At 39.2% G+C, this 19,913-nt stretch overlaps 1 protein-coding gene across 1 annotated transcript in view; it reads right to left on the bottom strand.

Moving 5' to 3' along the window:
• LOC122814161 (transcriptional protein SWT1-like) overlaps window positions 1-19,913 on the bottom strand; it is a 1,475,367-nt gene that overhangs the window by 1,426,898 nt on the left and 28,556 nt on the right. The window contains exon 2 of the mRNA XM_044086774.1: window positions 5,139-5,197. Coding sequence (XP_043942709.1) covers window positions 5,139-5,197 — 59 coding nt within the window. The remainder of the gene's footprint in view (window positions 1-5,138; window positions 5,198-19,913) is intronic.

Here is a 19,913-nt window from a genome sequence, read left to right as displayed (position 1 = left end):
TAAGTATAGTCGGGCATTTGGAAATCGATAATGTGAAGTTTTGCTGATGTGAAACTTCATATTTTTCGGCTCGGTGTTGCGAATGTCTGTCTACTATCTCAAGGAAACAAACATGCACATATTTTAATTAGCCTTGACGATTGGCTGGGAGATAGGAAATTCACCCCGGGGATTACACATCAGTCGCCATGCTAGACAGGGGACCAGGGAAGTAAATATTCTGAGAAGAAATAGCCAGAGAATTGTTGTAGCTAGGCTTCTATAGGTCTTAGGGCCAATAGCCTAGTACCAACCTATGAAAATAAAGTCTTTGCCCTGAATATCTCAGATTCAGAACAAGATGACCCAATGGGCCACTACTCAAATGAGGTTAAGCAGAAATTGGGCCACACTAATCAGAGTGGTGAAGTCTGTGTAAACACCCCAGAATACACATTCCACAGAGAGGGCCTACTGTTCAGCTCTCTTAGGCTCCCAGCCTCCCAAACTGACAGATGCTCACAATGGGATTACACTCCCAAACATGAATGATTCCTACAACTGAGAGGCCCATAAGGCTGCAAATAACAATTACTTACTGGAGGCCTAGGTCATAGTTAGCCCTCCAAGGAAGATCTTAGATAAAACTCTGGCCTCCACTAAGTTCTAAATGGGACCCTTCATCAATCACAGCAGAAGTCTCCTTCTGTCACTCTTCTTGACCTCATTTGTACAGCCTGAGAAAATCTAAAAAGTGAGAAAACAGGAAACCTTCTACTAGAATATCAGTGAGTGACAGCCAAACTGAAAAATACTAGTGGGTGAAAGGGACAAGTACTTGGAAAAACATATCAAATGCTAATTGGTGGAAGGACAGGTAAGCACTTTATGCTCTTATTTCGGTGCTATATTTTTTACATAAGCACTGCTGTACTAGCAACTCAGTTGCTGACCAGACAAACATCTGCCTCAGATCTAAATCAGATCCGCCCCACTGAATGTCAAATCCTGAAAAAATGTAGACCAAGTTGCTACTTGTGTGATTTTAACTATTTAAATGCGGGAGGGAGGTCAGCATAATGGTTAAGGTGTTTACCTTACAGACACAAGATGCAGGGTTTTATTCTCCCATGGGGTAATTGGCTAGGCTTAAAATGGCTCATAAGGGCAGTTAGCCTAGTATTAATCTATGAACCTATAAAGATGCTTACTAAGATGTTACTTCTTCCTAGCAAATAAACAGCTAAAGTGATGATCAATGGAAAATACAAGATCGCACAGCTGAGAGGCCTAATGTGTAAAACTGATACCAATGTGTATTACTTTGCTTATCTACCACACAATTGAACCTACTGAACCCACACTAAAAGACTCGTCTTATATTTTTACTGTAAACAATACTGTTACTTCAGAATCATGTGTAACAAAATGTGAGCAGACAGTCCTTTCACCTAAACAGTCAAGGGCTTTGCATGAGATCCCCAACAGGATTCCCAGGTATCAGTAGGTAAAGACCAGAGTCAGAGTGAATAGCTTGTCCAGAAAGACTGTGGTTAAAATCACTCTCCATATCAGCAGAATGACCAAGAATAGAATGGAGGTATAAAGTTAATCCAGTGAAGCACAGATCCTTTTCATTATACATGAGACTTTCAATCTCAGAATAACTTATCCTGAAATATGGTGACCTCAGAGCTGACTACAGCAAAGGGGGTGCAGAGATAGAGAGGCACCCCCCCCAATAAAAATCCATTACATCAGCTTGACTAAATGGTCTTCATTGACCAAGTCTTTCATGAAAACAAAATGTTGCAATGAATTGACCTTTCAAATGCTGAAAATTATGAGTCTGTTCCCAGAAAATTCTGAAATAAAGCTGAAACTTTCTCCCATGAATACTGGCACTCTGAACCAGCATAATTCTGTATGATTCAACATGTTGGAAACATCCTGCTGGTAATGTGAGAGCACTCTTGAAGATGTTGATACATGCACCACCATCGTCTGGTGCTTCACTGATACTGGTGAATGCTTGGTCATTTCTTCAATGACAAATGCTGCATCATTATACAACAAGCAGGTTCTTCTACTTGCAAAATTATAGATTGTTTCGTACTAGCGGGGAACTACACCACTGAATAATCCTTGGATTTTATTGTGGGCTGCACAAATATCAGTCATTTATTTTTTCTGCCATATTTCTAGTTGGCTTTAATAACTATGTAGTGCAATTTTTACTTTTTCTATAATTAAGTCCTTGTGTTCTTTTAAAGTTTACGCACTGTTCTGGAAGAGTTCACAAAAGAATGCCTGCCTTGAACGTCCTCCTCATTTTTACAGTTTCAAAAAGTTTTTTTTTCAACATATGTAGTCATTTTCTGAACTGAATACAAAAGCAAGACTAAGTTTCCTTAACATACTTGCTTTGTTAGATTTTCTATAAAGCTCACATGTTCCTCAAGTAAAAAGGCTGAAATATTTTGGGGAAATATGCCTCCCACAAATGCACTTATTAGCACAGTTCAAAAATAATATCAGTGCCCTAACAGACAGAGATATGCTAATAAGTTTGGCTGAAGCATTTTTCCAAAGAAAAGCCTGTCATGAAATAGACATTTCAGCTGACAACTGCCCTATATAACAGATAATGCAGCAGAGGCCTTAATGCTTTCAAAACAAAAAGGCAAAATGATCCGTATGCATGCCAACATTATTTTTTCTGGAATTGCACACTTCCAGACGTTGCTAATGGTGGTATAAAAACAGCATTAGTTAACACAAAGGAACATGCAGCAACAGCACATTATCCAGAATAAATGCAGCAGGACTGGTGAGTAATTCAAATGTAGTGATTTATTGCTATAGCTACCCCTTCCAACAGCAGGATGTCATTTTCCTTGTTTTGTATTACCCTAAATATTAAAACAATCTCTGGTATAAAGTATCTGCAACCTTTTTTTTTTTTTTGCTGCTGGACAACTAGCAGTCAAAAGAGAACCTAAGGGCAAGCTAAATAAGCAACACATGGAGTTTTCCTGAGAATGTTTAAGGTGTTGATGAGAGCCAGAAGACAAGCCGAAGGAAATGGACACACAGTGTTGCTGCCTCAGAAGGAAAAAAGATAACTGTCCTATGAAGCCATGTGATAAGACATACACATGCATGCACTGAGGAATTCACCGTGTATTTCAAAAAGGGAGTTACACTGTTTATTCAGGGAACTGCTGGCAAAAAATGTCATATGTAAATTGCAGTTAGTTTATCTGTGGGAGAGGGAATATGCAGACAGCAAAAACAACCACTCCACAAGGGGGGATCTGCCTTGGATCCCGGGAACTACCGACCAATCAGTCTGACGAGCCTGATCTGCAAGGCCATGGAACGTATTATCATGGAACTTATAAACAAAGACATTGGCAACCTTAAAACACTGGACCCCACCCAGCTTGATTCATGAAGGGCCGATCTTGTCTCCTGAACCTGAACGACTTCTTCGAATCAGTCTCCAGAGCCGTGGACGAAGGTAAGGCAGTCCACACAGCCTATCTGGACCTCGCCAAGGCCTTTGATACCATTCCCCACTCTGGAATCATAGATAAACTTACTAAGCTGGACATTAATCCCTACGTCACTCAATGGGTTGCCAAATGGCTTCCTGACAGAACCCACACTGTAAAAGTAGCTGACTCCAAATCCAGCTCCAGACAAGTGACAAGTGGAGTACCTCAGGGTTCAGTCCTGGGACCTCTCTTGTTTGGCATCTACTTCTCTGAAGTACAGGCCAACACTAAGGGACTCTGGCTAACAAAGTTCGCAGATGACTGCAAACTGGGAGCCATTATTAAATCCCCAAATGATGTTGATACTCTACAAAAGGACCTTACAGAAACTGTTGCTTGGTGCCAGAGCCATGGGCTCAAGCTCAATGCCAAGAAATGTATAGTTATCCCCTTTGGGAAAAAACATGTACCCGTGAATTACCACATAGGTGGCAGTACACTAAATACCGAAAGTGTGATAAGAGACTTAGGGACACAGGTGGACTAGTGGTCTCACCTTCAATAACCACATTGCCACAACAGTCAGGAAATCCTTCTATGTGGCACACCTCATCACTAAGGGCTTTTCATCCAGAAAAAAGGAGGTCACTGTCTCACTGTACTCATCCCTCATTAGACCCATTATAGAATACAACGTTCCATTTGGTATGTACCTCTCAAGACATCTGCAACAACTGGAAAGGCCACAGAAATACCTCACTAAAAGAATCACAAGCCTAAAGCAGATGCCTTATGCAGACCGCCTTAAAAAACTCCAGCTATACTCTGTCGCATATCAACTACTCCGAGGCGATCTCTGCTTAACATACAAGGCCATGTCAAACCCAGAGCTGTTGGACATGCTACACTTAAAAAAAATCCCAATCCCTCAGAGCCACACGCTCCAGGGATCTAAACCTTGTCATCACAATAAAGAAAACATGCTGGAGGGATAGGTTCCTGACCCAGAGACTCCCCAGACTCTGGGACAGACTGCCCATACATGTCAAGCAGAGCACCTCTTTGGCCCTCTTCAAAAGGAACCTTGATGATTGGATGGGAGAAAGGAAATTCATCCCAGGGATCACGTCAGTCACCCTGCTAATCAAGGGTCCAGGGAAGTAAATAGTGTTGGAAGAAATAGCCAGGGAATTGTTATGGCTAGGCTTCTATAGGCCCTGGGGCCGATAGCCTTGTACCAACCTATGAACCAGTGGCAATTTTTAGAGTTAAGTACTGGCCCTGGTACAACAGAGAGACTGTTTTCAAACAGAACGAACAGCAGTGAGAATTAGAACAACTGAATACCAGAGGCCAACAAAATGGGATAAAAATGGCTATTGATAAGTAAGATTATGAAGGCTTAAACAGGCCAGTGAAAATGGTCTCAAAGTGGAAGCTGCAATTCACTACCAAAAAATACGGACAAACATCTTGATAAAAGTAGTTTAAAATGAGGGTTTTTTCATTCTCACAGAGCAAAAAAAAGCCTTCAAGTTTTAATTTGTTGTATACAACTACTGCATTTTCCTAAGATTTAAATAACTAGTGTTTTAAGTTTCAGCACTGAAATGTTTAGTAATTTAAAACGGAGCGCATTATTGCTAAAATATTACATACCCCTTAAGAGAAGATTTTTCGGTACAACTGTGACTTTCCTTCAATTTCTCTTCAGATACCTAAAAAGCAAAGCAGTCAACTAGTACAAAAGATGTGCATGAACAATACCTTACAACTCACAGCAGGACACAGAATGTACAGTTCCAATTTAAGTGCAAGCATACTTCCTGAATATTAAAGATAATGTGCAATTAAGTTCATAAACACTCAACTTTCACCACCATTTGCAGAATACTGATATAAATATTCTGCCTCTCTCTCAAGTGCTGAAACAGGAAGAAACTCTATGTAATTGAGGCGGGAGATTACCTATGAGAGACTTATGAAGACAGAGATTAGTGTTTTATAAACCTCAATTGCTGACTTGACCCATTACAATAGGGAGATTAATTGGACAGCTGCACTGCTGTAACATACCCAGATGAGACAGAAGTAGCTAAATGACACTCATGACTACAATTTTGTAAAATTGAAACAATATTTTCTGTACTGTACCATAAAAGAGACATGCTAAGAGGTTCTCCCGTTCGATTCTCGGCTGGAGCGCCTTCTGTGTGGAGTCTGCATGTCCTCCCCACGGTTGAGTGGCATTCAAAAGACATGCGTAGAATGGGCGTGCCTTCGCTGAATGTTGGGCATCAAGCTGGCACCTCAGCACCCGTAAAAAATTTACTGCCAATCATTAGCGGACTGGAGCTCTGCTGTGGCAACCCGTAACCGGGAAAAGCCGAAAGAAGAACAACCATACAAGAGACATGCACACCCTGACCCAGGGGATTGTGTAAGTCCAATTATTACTGATACGTTGGTTAACAAGGCTCTATCTAAAGCTAAAAACACTGCCTCCATGGGACCAGATGGTGTCCCAGGCTGTGTCATACGCAAGCTCCAAAAGGAATTAACCTTGCATCTTAATACCCTGTTCACTCTCAGCCTCACCACAGGATATGTGCCCATAGAATGGCACATGGCAACGGTGGTCCCGCTACACAAGGATAGGGCCACAACTGACCCTGGGAACTACCGACCAATAAGCCTGACCAGTCTGATCTGTAAGGCTATGGAGCGAATCATTATGGAACTCATAAATGGAGAGATTGGGAACCTCCAGTCGCTGGACCCCACACAGTTCGGCTTCGTCAAGGGCAGATCATGCCTCCTGAACCTGGTGGATTTCTTTGAGACAGTTACTCAGACTATAGATAAAGGAAAGGAGGTACACACAGCTTACCTTGACCTTGCTAAAGCATTTGACACCATTCCCCATTCAGGTATTATTGATAAGCTCACCAGCCTGGGCATAAACCCTTATGTCACAAGATGGATCGCAAACTGGCTCTCAGACAGATCCCATAAAGTAAGAGTAGCGGGATCTATGTCTGAATCCAGACCAGTAACGAGTGGTGTGCCTCAGGGCTCTGTCCTGGGGCCCCTCCTGTTTGGCATATACTTCTCAGAAGTACAGGCAAGCACGGAAGGGCTATGGCTGACTAAGTTTGCGGACGACTGCAAACTGGGTACTATAACAGAGTCTCCAGCCGACATGGAGATCCTCCAGAAGGGCCTAAATGAGACTGATGCATGGTGTTAAAGCCATGGTCTCAAGCTAAATGCAAAAAAAAGGCGTAGTAATCCCCTTTGGAAAAAACAGAGTACCCGCAAACTACAACATAGGAGGTAATCCCCTGAAATCTGAAGAAGAAATAAGGGATCTAGGGACCCAAGTAGATAGTCAGCTTTCCTTTGATAACCATGTTGCCAAAGTGGTTAGAAAATCCTTCTATGTGACCCATCTGATCACGAAAGGGTTCGCATCAAGATCTAAGGATGTAATGGTGCTCCTCTACTCTTCCCTCATCCGACCCATTATTGAGTACAATGCACCAATTGGAATGTACCTGGCACATTTCCAGCAGCTGGGAGAGACCACAGAGGTACCTAACCAAGAGGATTACTGGCATCAAACAGTTGCCCTATGCAGCACGATTGAAAAAGCTAAGACTGTTCTCTGTTGCATACCGCTTTCTCAGAGGCGATCTCTGTCTAACGTACAGAGCCATGTCCAAATCAGAATTGTTGAACATGCTCCATCTTAGCAAAACCAAATCTACTCGAGCTACACGCTCTAGGGATATAAACCTCAACACAACAATGAATAGAACATGCTGGAGGGATAGATTCCCTTCGCAGAGACTTCCCTTACTATGGAACACGGTCCCGATCTACATAAGACAGAGCCCCTCACTATCACTCTTCAAGAGGAACCTTGATGAGTGGATGGGTAACAGAAAGTTCACACCTGGGATCACACCAACAGCACTACTAGATAGGGGCCAAGGGTCTAGAGAACTACTAAAGGGGCGGTGAATACTGCACAACGTGGCTGGGCTAATATATGCCTTTGGGCAGATAGCCCAGTACCAACCTATGAACCTATGCTGTTCCATGTTCAGGAGTGCAGGTACAGTTGTAAAGTGGCATCATCATGACTCTCATAGTCCAGTTGCTTAAAGCACCCATAAGAAACAGACAACTATGGCACAGATTTGAGAACTCAGTGTTGAGAATTAAGGATCAAAGAACTGCTACAGACTTTACCATCAATGCCAGATAAACTGATTCTCCAAGCTAGGGAGACTAATAATGCAAGTACCTTTAAATAATGCACCTAGGAGGTCAAACTGTGTACACAAAATGTAATCTAGACGGTGTAATGTGAATGTCATGTATTAATTACACTGTTTAGGTGTAATGCAGCCACAGCCAAGAAATGTAAGTCTGTACCCAGCATGCCGGTGCAGTTATTAGACTCTAGTCCAGCCAAAGATAACTGGAATAGGTTATTCTTTGACAGTCAAGCAATGCTGTGCTTGCAAATCAGTTAGAAACAAAGCATATTTTAACTTCACTTTTCTATGGTATTTCTTTCCGTGTACTCTTTAATTAAAACACTCCCAAACCTTCTACACACGGAGAAGCAAAAGTGAATTCATTTTTTGTGGGAGTGACGGACTATATATCTGAAGTCAAAAATATTTAAAAAGATAAAGACAATCCATTGCTTGATTATGAGTTGTTATGATTTGTGCTTGCAATTTATGCACAGTTTTAAGATGCTTCATCTTGTGCAGAAGACCTTACTTTAAATTGCAATTTTTTTTTTTTTTTTTTTACAGATTTAGCTTTGAGGCAAATAGTGCATAATTTTAAGAAAACTTAGCAAGATATAAAAGACGATATGGTTTCTAACACATTTCATTTAAGAAAACAAGTGCACCTGATACTAACAGAAAACAGAATTGTTTAATGCAATGTTCTGAAAATTGCCAGGACTTTCAGAATACTGCAATTACTGTGCTGCAGGAAAACATATAAGCAGATGTCACAGTTGTTCAGATGTGATACATGCACAACATTTGTCCAAATAAGTGGTGTAATTTGCTTCTGATGTTAAAATAAATGCTGCAAGGCAGACAGGGAGACTGAAGAAACACAGCTGGCAGCACTTGACAGCTATTCATTATTATCCTGAGACTATGCAATTTAATTATTTTGTAAGCATTCATGCTAGACAATAATAAACTATGCAGGACAAAAAATCTTGATTTAACTTTAAGTCAAATGATAGAGATAGGAATCAAACTCAAATCAGGCAGACCAATAAACCAAAACTTTAAATTGCAGTCTACATTAGCAGCAGGCATCAAAATATTTAACAGCTTAGGTTTAATCAATGACAATTTTAAGTCATATTCCAGAAACATACATCTGACAGAAGAGATTTCTGCCCTTTCTTCCTAGGATAAGTAATTAAATAATGACAATTTTAAATAATTTTCCAGAAATGGATATCTGACAGAAGCAATTTCTACCCTTTCTTCCTAGGATAGGCAAGAAATAACGTCCAACAGTATGTGTATGTTACTGTATAAATAAAACCCACCCAGGGATGTTATGAGGCCTGACACCACAGGTGAATGGCCTCTACACTTTGGAAAGGGCTTTATTTACAAAGTAACACACCCTTTAGGAAATTATTGCGCTTAGAGAATGGGCCATCTATTGTGTGTTAGTTACTTTTTTCCCTATATTATTTTTTTCTCTGCCTAAAGTTTCAAACTTGATGTAGTATTAGTAAATGGGTTTGGAAGAAGTATTTTACATCCAAAATATAATATTTTCAAAAAAATCCAGATATTTACTACTTTTTTATCTCATACTCCTAAAATGTGAGGCTTGTTGGCAATCATTGGGGATTGAAGTCACTAAAATAATGACATACATACATCTGAGTTTCAGACTTTTATTTCCATCAGAAAATTCAGGCCAACACAAATCCTGTTATTCAAACTTTTTAGATTTTATAAGAGCAATATTTAAAATCTGTTCCTATTTTTGAGGCTTTGTTTCCCCTTTATTTTAGTCTTTATCCAGATTTCTTGAGACAATACATTTTTTTAATTTTACACTTGCTAAACAGTAAAAGCGCTGTTTAGGTAGTGTAAAACAATGACTATCAATCTCACTCTGACTTTTAAGCGCACATGTGCGCACACACACCTGTTTTTTTTTTTTTTTTTTTACAATTGCTAAATAGCAAAAGCACTGGCATAAAATAATGATGGCCATTAGCTTTCTTTCAATCCAAGCTCCACGGCAGCTTAATATGCTGCCATGAAATGGAGGACTCATTTTTAGTGGGCATTAGCTGTACATTATCACTTTGCTCGAAAATGTTCTTTCTTCAATCAGAATGCTGATGTACAGATAACCCATTCTCTAACAATCATTAAACAGCAGCTCATGTAGCATACCCGTACCTCACCATCAGATGAGATGACAAGCCAAGCAGATATTTCAGGATGATTACCAGAAAACCTGACTTGTCAGCAATTGTTCTGAAAATTTTGACAAGAACTGAACTTTTATGGACTTCCAAGATGTACATCGAGTAACAGCTTAACTCTAGTCCTCCCAGTGTGAAAACCGAAACTCACCAGAGAAGGCCAGTGGACTTCTGTGTTTCAATAACTAGCTAGAAAGTGCACTGCATTAATGCAAGTAAAAAGAAATACAGAGGATCTAAAGGAAAATCAGCTACAAAGGATGAAGAAAAAACATTGACTGTAGTGTTGGTGAAAATGATACAGCTGTATTTGATGACAATGAAGGAGAGCCTTTAGATTTTCCTCCGCTCAGAAGGTCCGAGAGACTGATGTACAAAGAACCTATTGATTACAGCTCAAAAAACTACCAAGTGAGGGAAAGGGGTCCCCGAGCGAGGAATCACATGGGGTGGAAGAATTAAATATTTGCAATGATGGGCATAAATGGACATTCAATGATTTTAACATTTTTAACTATTCTAGCACCACCGTGAATAAAACCTTTTTTGACTTGTTTTCTAAAGGCTTTGGTTTCATACCCAAACAGAGAACCAATATTTTTAAGCTTTTAATTGACATTAAGTTATTTATTAGAAAGAAAAACCTAGAAATACTTTTTAATGGTAACAAAAAAACACTTAGTGAGGGTAAACTAGTTCGTAAAAGTATGTTTAACCCGCCATTGCACCCACAACTAAAGAATTTTGAAGTAGTATTAGAAAACGAACTAAGGAAGTCACTCAAGACATATAATATGCAATCCAACTTAACTCAGGTTGAGCACGAAACCCTTAAATTAATTAGCAACAACAAAAATTTAAGGGTTATGAAACCTGACAAAGGTGGGGGGGGGTGGTACTTATGGACCACATTATATATGAAGGTAAAATGCAGGAGATTTTAAGTGACTCTACTAAATACACTAGGGTATCTATCAATGAAATAAACGTGGCATACAATAAAATACATATGATGGTGAATAATTTACTAACAGAAGGACTAATAGATTTAGAGACACACAAATTTTTATATGCTGAAAAAAGTACAGTTTTGTACCATGTTTCCAAAAAGAAAGAGGTGAAACAAAAATAAGCATGTATGTACATATATCTAAAAACAAAACAAATATAAAAGACTCCCCCACCTAGCTATTATTAGGGATTAAAAACCCTAGGAGTAAGAGAGTACAGGGGGAAGGAGGGAGAGAGGGACTCTGCAGCATATGTTATCCAGTGGTACAATCTACAGGTATAGTACTGTACTAACTCCCTGTATGATGCAGATGCCAGTCATAACAACTGCAACATACCCATAGCCAACCAGGGGAGGAGGATAAAACTAGATTATATAGATTATAGGTGTTGCCAGCCAGCAGCACAGCAGTGGCAACTGGATCTATATCTAGAATATAGAGGTAAGTTATAATGCTTGGCAAATGTATGCACCAAGTAGCCCAAGCAGTCAGCCTGTAATTGGCTTCTACCGTAGGAGTAAGAAGTGCTGTGGTAGTGGCTGCCGTCTCTTGTAGTCTGAGGTCTGTTGTTCTGTGGAATTGGTTTTGGAATGGAAGGATAACAGAATCAGTTTCCAAATTCCTCATTGTTTGTTTGTGTGTGTTTTTCTTCCTGTTCCTCCTTCCTTCCTGCCAAAGTTGGTCAGTCTTTGGTCTACTTTCTGTTCTGTCCAAATTCTTAGCCAAGTAGTAGCGTACATCCAAGGTGTACATCCGTTCTTTCCCTTAAGTTTTGAAGTTGGGGAGGTGTGGGTTTTGGAGTGGGGTGGATTGCCTGGTTTAAAGTGGATATACTAGGCATAAGGGCAATGGATTAGGATTAGTCCTCAAGATGTGGAAGATCTTGGTGGAAGATTAGTTCTTGTGCACTGCCATTAAGCTCTGTAGCTCCCCCTTGCTCCCTGTAGAAGTAATTTTTCTAGAGTTTTTCCATGACAGGTGTTGTAGTTCTGCTGTTGCTGCTGGTTCAAAAGGGTGATAGTGTCAACTTTTCATTCAAAGTAAAAAGTTTTCCTTGGAGGTTTGTGGTGGTTGGAGGGTTTTATTATCTGATTCCTGAGGGGGTGTGTTGCAGCAAGCGGGTCAAAGCTGTATTCTGTATCAAGCTGTATTCTGCTGAAATAGCTGGAGGATGTGTATCTTGATGGAGTGAGTAGACAAGCCTGAATGAAGGATTATAAGTACTCCTCTATGTTTGATACATCTATCCATGTTTGACACATCTTTTCCTCTTTCAGTACCCAAAAACATCTTTTTTTTTCCAGCATCCATCATTCTGGCTTGTTTGAAGAATTGCGTGCTTCACTCATAATTCTTGTTTTTCTTCCTGAAAGTTCTGTTGTAGCTAAGCCATGCATGCAGTTTCCATGCAGGCAGTCAGTTTGCTTTGTTTTTTGGTGTTGTGTGTATGTTGCTGTAGTTGTTCTAGCATCAAAGGCAATGCATCAGGGTGCCTGATATTGTTCTGAGGAGACATGCTCCTCAGCGTCTGGTACCAGTTGTGAGACATGGATTGGAGCCACTCGCATTATCCTTGGGGCTCTTCTAATGTGTTTTAATACTTCTTGGTGTATCAAAAGAGGCATATATGGCTATGCTGTCTGGTCTTTCCAGCTGAAGGCTTTCCAGAGCAAATGTCCTTGTGTAATGCAGTTTGTGCATGTCCTTGCTTTCCCATTGAGCTGGTGATTGAGAGGTAGAGCAAATTAGTCTGGTCTTGAGGCATCTCCCATTTCTTTGAGATGGTCTTGAAAATGTCCCCCATTCGTTTCCATTCTGTCTCCTCCGATGGGGTCTCTTTAAACTGTCTGCTAGAATATATTTTTTCTTTTGCCTACAACTGCTTGTTGTAGCTGAGTAGCAGAGTGCTGCATTCCACAGCTCCAAAGTCTCTAGCTGTAGCATTATGTTCCACATGAGTGTGGTGTTGTGATGTGGGGTATGACTGTGGTGTTGTGTGTCCTTATCATCTGTCCTTTTGGTTGAGTGGTGGTCTCTGTCTGATTTTCAACTTTAGGATGAGCAGATTTCTTTTGAGGTTGATGTGCAGGTGTTGGATCCTGTTCCCACAATCCTGCACGATTTGTGTCCAGCATGTGGGCCCCCCTGGGTCTGTTGGAAGCTGTGTGTCAGTCTGGCTTGCTTGGATTCACCATGGGGGGTAGGTGCATGGGTGTGGCTGCGATGCCCACCCCACCATAGGCCTGTTGTTTTGTGGAATTGGTGGGATTGGGATTTCTAGGGTTGTGGCTGTGTGTGGTTTATACCCTTAGTCTGCACTGTAGGGCCTGTAGCTCTCATTGGGCAAGTGGGACCAGGGATTATGGTAGATGCCATGCAGCAAGGTTGCTGCAAGCCTGTTTAGCTTTGTCTTGCTGTGTTTAGTTTTTAGTTTGTTGCAGTACTTTCCAAGAGTTTTTTTTTTGTTTGCAGTTAGTAGGAATGTATGTTTTTCTGTGTCCAATCTGCGTCAAGAATGTCCTTTGTTTGGATGGTATCAGTATATCAGCCTTGACTTTTTGTAGATATCCCTTGTCTTGTAGTGCTTGTGTGACCCTTTGTTGTTCCCTTGTCAGCTTTGTTGCTTTGTTTATTTGAGCAGGTGCAGTCGCCCAGGTATGGTAAATATAGCATTTTGTAGTCTGTAATGGGTAATTACTGAGGCTGATGGCATTTTGTTGTGTAGACTCTGCTATAAGCCAGCCAATAATGCTGAGAATCTTAATGCTCTTGATCCCAGCAGAAATCTGAGTATCAATGGTTGGATCTTGATAATGGGGACGCGCTGCAATGCAGGTCCTGAGAGATCTGTTACCAGCCAACACCTCTTGCCCAGCATGGGAAGAAGTGGGAAAGAAGTGGCTGTAGGGTCAGTATTTTGAATTTGGCATGTATGATGTATGTATTAGGGGCGATTGGTCTCCAGTTTTTCAACTTGACTTTTTTGAATAGTCTTGCTTAGCCTTAGTCTCTTTTCCTTTTCCTGACTTGCACCACAGACTTCATTCTGTTGCTAACCTGCTTTGGCTTGGCATTAGAGCCTCTGGTTTTGATTTGGTTTGATTTTGGCATTCCTCTTTGGCATTATATTTGATTGGTAAAGTGTTTATCTTGATCTTATGTTTGTAAAAATCCACTTGTAGTTTTGTTATATCTTTGGTGTTTTTTTGAAAAATTTGAATTCCAGGTTAATTTAATTTTGTATACTGGTAGGGTTATGAAGGTAAAGTCAGTGTGGGTAAGTTTACTGTTGTTGTGTGGGTGGTTGTGGTGCCTCTGTTGTTACTGTTATCCCTGTGTAGGTACCTCCTCTGATTGTTTCTGCCTCTCTGTGCCTGATTGGTTCCTGCCTTCTGTTTGTGCCTTTGTGGCCTTGTGATCTTGGCAGGTTGGTTCTGGACCAACCTTGGCAGGCCACCTGCAAGAAAAACCTAACCGCTTAACCTTGATTTTTGAACCTTCCATTTCTTCCATAATTTTGCCTTTCAAACCTGCAAAGAGAATCCATTTACAAATTCCACCTGTTTTGTTTTTTATCCATTTTTCTTGTTTTATCCTTTTTGCTTTAACATTTAGCCATGCATGCTGTCCCAGTCATGGCTGATCTAAATGCTTCCAGTGCCATCTAGCCACATTGCAAGGAATGGCTACTAACAATGGGCATCATATTTGTACATACATTATAAACTTTCTCTAACAGATTTATCAGTGGTTTAGCCCAGTTAAGTGATTTATTATAAACTCTTTGGTATTGTAATCTTTTTTTTTAACAGTAATTGATCAAGACTGAGAGAGTGTTATCATAGCTTTTTGCCCCATCTGTTTAATGACTGACTCTTTTCAGAAGGAATAGGGTTTTGCCTATGGTCGCTGCTACTGCTATGTAGGGACCCTGGGATCAGCCAGAGTAAGCATTTGAGAACTAGGAGGGCCTGGCCTTGAAGAAGGGGGGTTTAACAGGCACTGTCTCTTAGCTTGCTTAGCCCACAAAGCGAAACCTTATGGACATCCAAAGGTTCCTTCTATTTTTGGTATACCAAAAGTACACAAAGATATAGATGACCCACCTTTGAGACCAATCGTTTCTGCAAAAGGTTCTATCACAGCCCCTCTAGCAAAATACATAGATTTTAAGGTAAAGAAAGTACTTAAGAACAACACCCACATACTTCAGGATTCCTGGGATCTTCTTAGAAAATTGGACAAATCTTTATTTTCTGAAGGTTTGATTTTTGTTAATCTGGATGTGGTTGATTTGTTCACTAGTATTCCCCACAATATAGGCCTAGAATGGTTCGAAGAAATGTTAATAGGATTTTCAGGAATTACTCAAAATGAGTTCAGAATGGTATTAATGGAGGTGGTATTAAAAAATAATTATATATTTTTTGAAGTTGAATACTTCAAACAATGTAAGGGGGTTGCTATGGAGGCACATTGTGCTCCTACTTATGCCAATATTATTATGTCATACTGGGAAAACACCTTTATATTAACTTCGGTTTTTAGTAGATTTTAGACATTCTATGATAGGTTTTTAGATGACTTATGTTTTTTATGGAAAGGCAATAATGATGATTTTAATTTGTTTTTAGAATTCGTAAATAACACTACTGATTTTTTAAAATTCACATACAAATATGATACCCAAATGTTGAATTATTTAGATGTTAATATTACTAAGACTAAGGATGGTTTCAGTTCAAGGATTTTTAGAAAGGAGACTTTTTCAAACTCATACTTACATTTTACTAGTTCACATCCACCCCACCAGAAGAGAAGTGTAGTTAAAGGTCAATTAGTTCGTCTTAGTAGAATGACCTCTGAAGACACTACTTATTTTAATGAATGTGGATTTTTGAATAGGTTATTTTTAAATATGGGTTACCCGAGTGAACTTTTTGATCAAATATACAGTGAAGTTACTAGGGAAAGAGGACGAAAATTTTCACCTATTTTAGGTATAAGAGGAGTATTTGATAGACAAGATTCAAACAACCTAAATAATGGCGTGGATTTTGAATCTGGTATCACAATAACCTATGATGGTCAGTCAGGACTGGTAAAAAGAATTGTTAATAGGGAATGGAACAACTTTGCTAGACTATCTGACTTGCACTGTATTTTTGATAAGGAACTGAAATTCACCTATAGGAGGGGTACTAACATTAAGAATATTTTGGAGAGAGGTACAACTGAAAAATTGTTTGGGAAAGCTACTAGGAAAAAAGTAGGTTTATTTAAATGTGGAAGTTGCAGTTATTGTAAACATCTTAATGTTGGACAAACATTAGACTTACCTATTAGACAAAGGACATTAACTCTAGGAACATATGTTAACTGTAACACCAAGGGTATAATATATTTAGCTACCTGTACAAAGTGTGATTCATTTTACATAGGGAAGAGTGAGAGAATGTTAAAGCAAATAATCTATTAACATTTATATGACATCAGGAACAAAAAAGAAAACAATGCATTATACAAGCATACCATTACATGTAAACTAGCTACATTTAGATTTTTTGTGTTAGAATGTGTGCCGGTTGACCCTAGAGGGGGGAATTGGGAAACACTGGTGGAATACAGAGAACTATTTTGGCAAATTGTTTTAGAAGCAAATAGAAAACCAGGTCTCAATGACATGATTTCACTCAAGCCAGTTTTAAAATTGAGATCTGCTAAATTATAGGATTTTTATATTATTTTAACAAATGTTGTCATTACAAAAAATTTTTTTAGAACATAATGTCATAGTTTTATTTAAGGTTCATTTTTATATATTTAAATTTATATTCACAAGCATTCAAGTTTTGTTATGTGGTTTATTATAAGGTATGAATTTTATGGTGGTTTTAGGAAGTATAATAATGTGTATGTGCTTTTAACTAACTCTGATTAATCAATTTGTTTGTCATTGGCTATCATTAATTAGTTAATGTATTTAAGATGAGTGCACCAAGAGTGTTGGTATCTGATGAAGTCAAGGACGAAAACGTGTTGTGAAGTTTCAGCGTTAGTGAATTAAACTGTTCGTGTCACTTTTTCTGGATTCTGGTGCTTTTTTTTGTGATTGCACTGCATTAATGCAAGTAAAAAGAAATACAGAGGACCTAAAGGAAAATCAGCTACAAAGGATGAAGAAAAAACATTGACTGGGAAAAGTATTGCAGCTGTTCAGCAAACAAGCAGTGCAAGCTTCAGACATGACTCCCATTAACCCAGAGGAAAGTATAAGGCAACCGTACACAGACCTGACTAAAATAAATGATAGATTCATCAGATTCTGATGAAGTTTCCTGTTTGGAAAAGAAAGCACTAAACCGGTGTGTTTTGTGCAATAAAGAACTTTTTTACTTTTCAATCCTGCCGTATTACTGGGTTTACATACTGTCAGTGGCTGCCTTCCTTGACTGCTTTGTGTGACCAGACCTGTTGTTCCATTAAAATAAATAGTACACTGATGGAGCATATCAACTCAAACAACAAAAGGCTGGAAAAAATGGAAGAAACTTTAAACTGATATTCAGATGAGGTGATAAAACTGCAAAAATCAGAGGTTGAAATGAAGAAAAGGCTGGCTGAACATGAGACTGTTCAAAAAGAGATGTTTCAAAATAATAGAATTAGAGGACAGAACACACAGGGAAAACCTGGAGTCTATGTTCAGCCATCGAATGGAACATCCACTGAACGGCCGAACATCTAACACTATCCATCGAATGCTCATTCAGCGAACGTTCATTTCATCAACAGGGAAAGTAAGTAGTTGGCCATCACTTCCCTGTCTGCCCTTTTCCCCACTATAGTACGGTCTTGGAGTTGGTGTATATAATTGGGGGGGTGTGGGAGTACTAGGGGGCAAAGCCCCCCACTTGGGTGGGTTTGAAATACTGCAGTGGGGCATACAAGGTAGTGGCGGTCAACTAATTACTTTCCCCATCGATGAAATGAATGTTCGCTGAATGAACATTCAATGGATAGTGTTTGATGTTCAGACATTCGATGGCTGAACATAGATCTGAAAACCTGAGATTTTCAGCTGTACCAGAGAAGGTGGAAGGAGGAGACTGCATTAGCTTTATGAAAGCAAAAATACAAAACTGGACTGGTATTCCACAGAAGTAGTTGTTAAGTGAAAGGACACACCGTGTATATGCTCTGAACCTGGTTGGGAGAAAGCACTAATAGTAAAGATACAATCCTACCAGCAAAAGGAGTTGATTCTGAAAAAACTGTGGCAGAAGGACAAAGTACTAAAAGTGGGAGACAGCAGTGTGCACTAGGTAGAAGAGGAGTAAATTTACTCCGTTATTTATTGACATTTGTTGACCAGGAAAGCCCACTGGGCCCAAACGACCCATTTTAAGTGGAGGCCCGGGGAGAAAAGCTCCATTCAATAACAGAAATTTTTACATAACATCAGCTTAACTTTGAAAGTCAAGAAAGTTTTTACATAATACAACTGAAATAGATATACAAGACAAATACATATTATAGAGGTATACAATACAAGAAAATAAACCCAGTGTGTTAAATCTTTAGCAATTCTGTTTGTATATTCTCATAAGTAAGAATACTGTTTAATCAATTCTGTTTATTCAGACACAGAAATAAAGAAATCAAGAGAGATTGGATACGAAGACAGTCAGTGTAAATTGTAACTATATTAAGTTAGTAAAAGTATTTGTAGTATATAGTGGCCAAAACATTTAAGGTGGTTTAAACATATGACTACAAGAACAAAAAAGGGTATTGAGATAGTGTTCTTTTAGTGCAAATTTAAATGTTTTTAAAGAGTCTAGTTGGGTAAGAGAGAGGGAGCGCACTCCAAAGTTTAGCAATGGCATGGGAATAGAGACATTGTCTAGCTCTTTTGTTGGGTTTAGTTATGGTTAAGAGTTGTTTGTTAGAGGACCTAAGATGCCAAGTAGGGGTGTGTGTTTGTATTATAGTTTGAAGGGGTGGGCAGAAGTTTGTATTATTTAGTAGTTTGTGGGTGAGAGTAAGTTGGGAGTAATGTAAGTAATGAGGGAACTCAAACCAGTTTACAGACTTAATGGCCAGGCAATGATGTGTGTGAGTTGGCATGTTGGAGACAAACTTAGCTATTTTATACTAGTCAGGGAATGTCAAAAAAGCAGGTGTGAGATTCAAACTGCTGTACCTAGCTATCTTCAAAATATTCTTCCCTGGAGGAACAAAATAATTTTTTGATGAAGTGCATGCTAAGGAAGATATACAAAAGTTTGTCCAACAAAAAGTGAGCTGTGAAACAGAAGGAGATTCTGCTTCTTGTTCTTCTGGTAATAAAGAGACTGTACCAGCAAAACTTTTCCAATGTTTTAACGGAAAATGCTGGAGAGAAGGAAGGGAGCACAACAGTTGACTAGAAGAATCGAGAGTACATTGAAAATGAAGGCAAGCCAAGAATTGGGACAAACAGGAATAAAACCAGTAACTTGGAAATTTAAATTTTTGTGGGATTACAAAGCAATAATTGTATTTGCGAAATATGACACAATAAGAAAATCTAGAAATATTAGACTTTTTTGGACTTGTGAGGGACTCTAAAGTATATGCTCTACTTCATTTCAATAGTGCTTGGAAAAATACCTGGAGGAGGGGAAGAGGAGGAAGAAAGTTAAATGCAAGTAAACAATTCTTAACACCACTATTTTACAGGGTATGATTTTCTTAGAATGCTATAGGGGAAAGTTTTCTCAGTTGTTTTTAAGTGTAATGTGGATATTGTTGTAAATGGGGCGTCTATATTACATAGTTGAAGTTCCGTAACTCCGAACACCTAATGGTCGAACCATTATGTTCGAAGTTACAGAACTTCGAGTATGTAAAAAAAATAACTATCCAATGGAC

This window comes from Protopterus annectens, chromosome 10.part0 (genome assembly GCF_019279795.1).
Source record: "Protopterus annectens isolate FY-2018-M chromosome 10.part0, PAN1.0, whole genome shotgun sequence".
Classification (NCBI taxonomy): domain Eukaryota; kingdom Metazoa; phylum Chordata; order Ceratodontiformes; family Protopteridae; genus Protopterus; species Protopterus annectens.
Note: the sequence above shows the minus strand (reverse complement) of the source record. Positions and strands in the feature narration are given on the sequence as shown.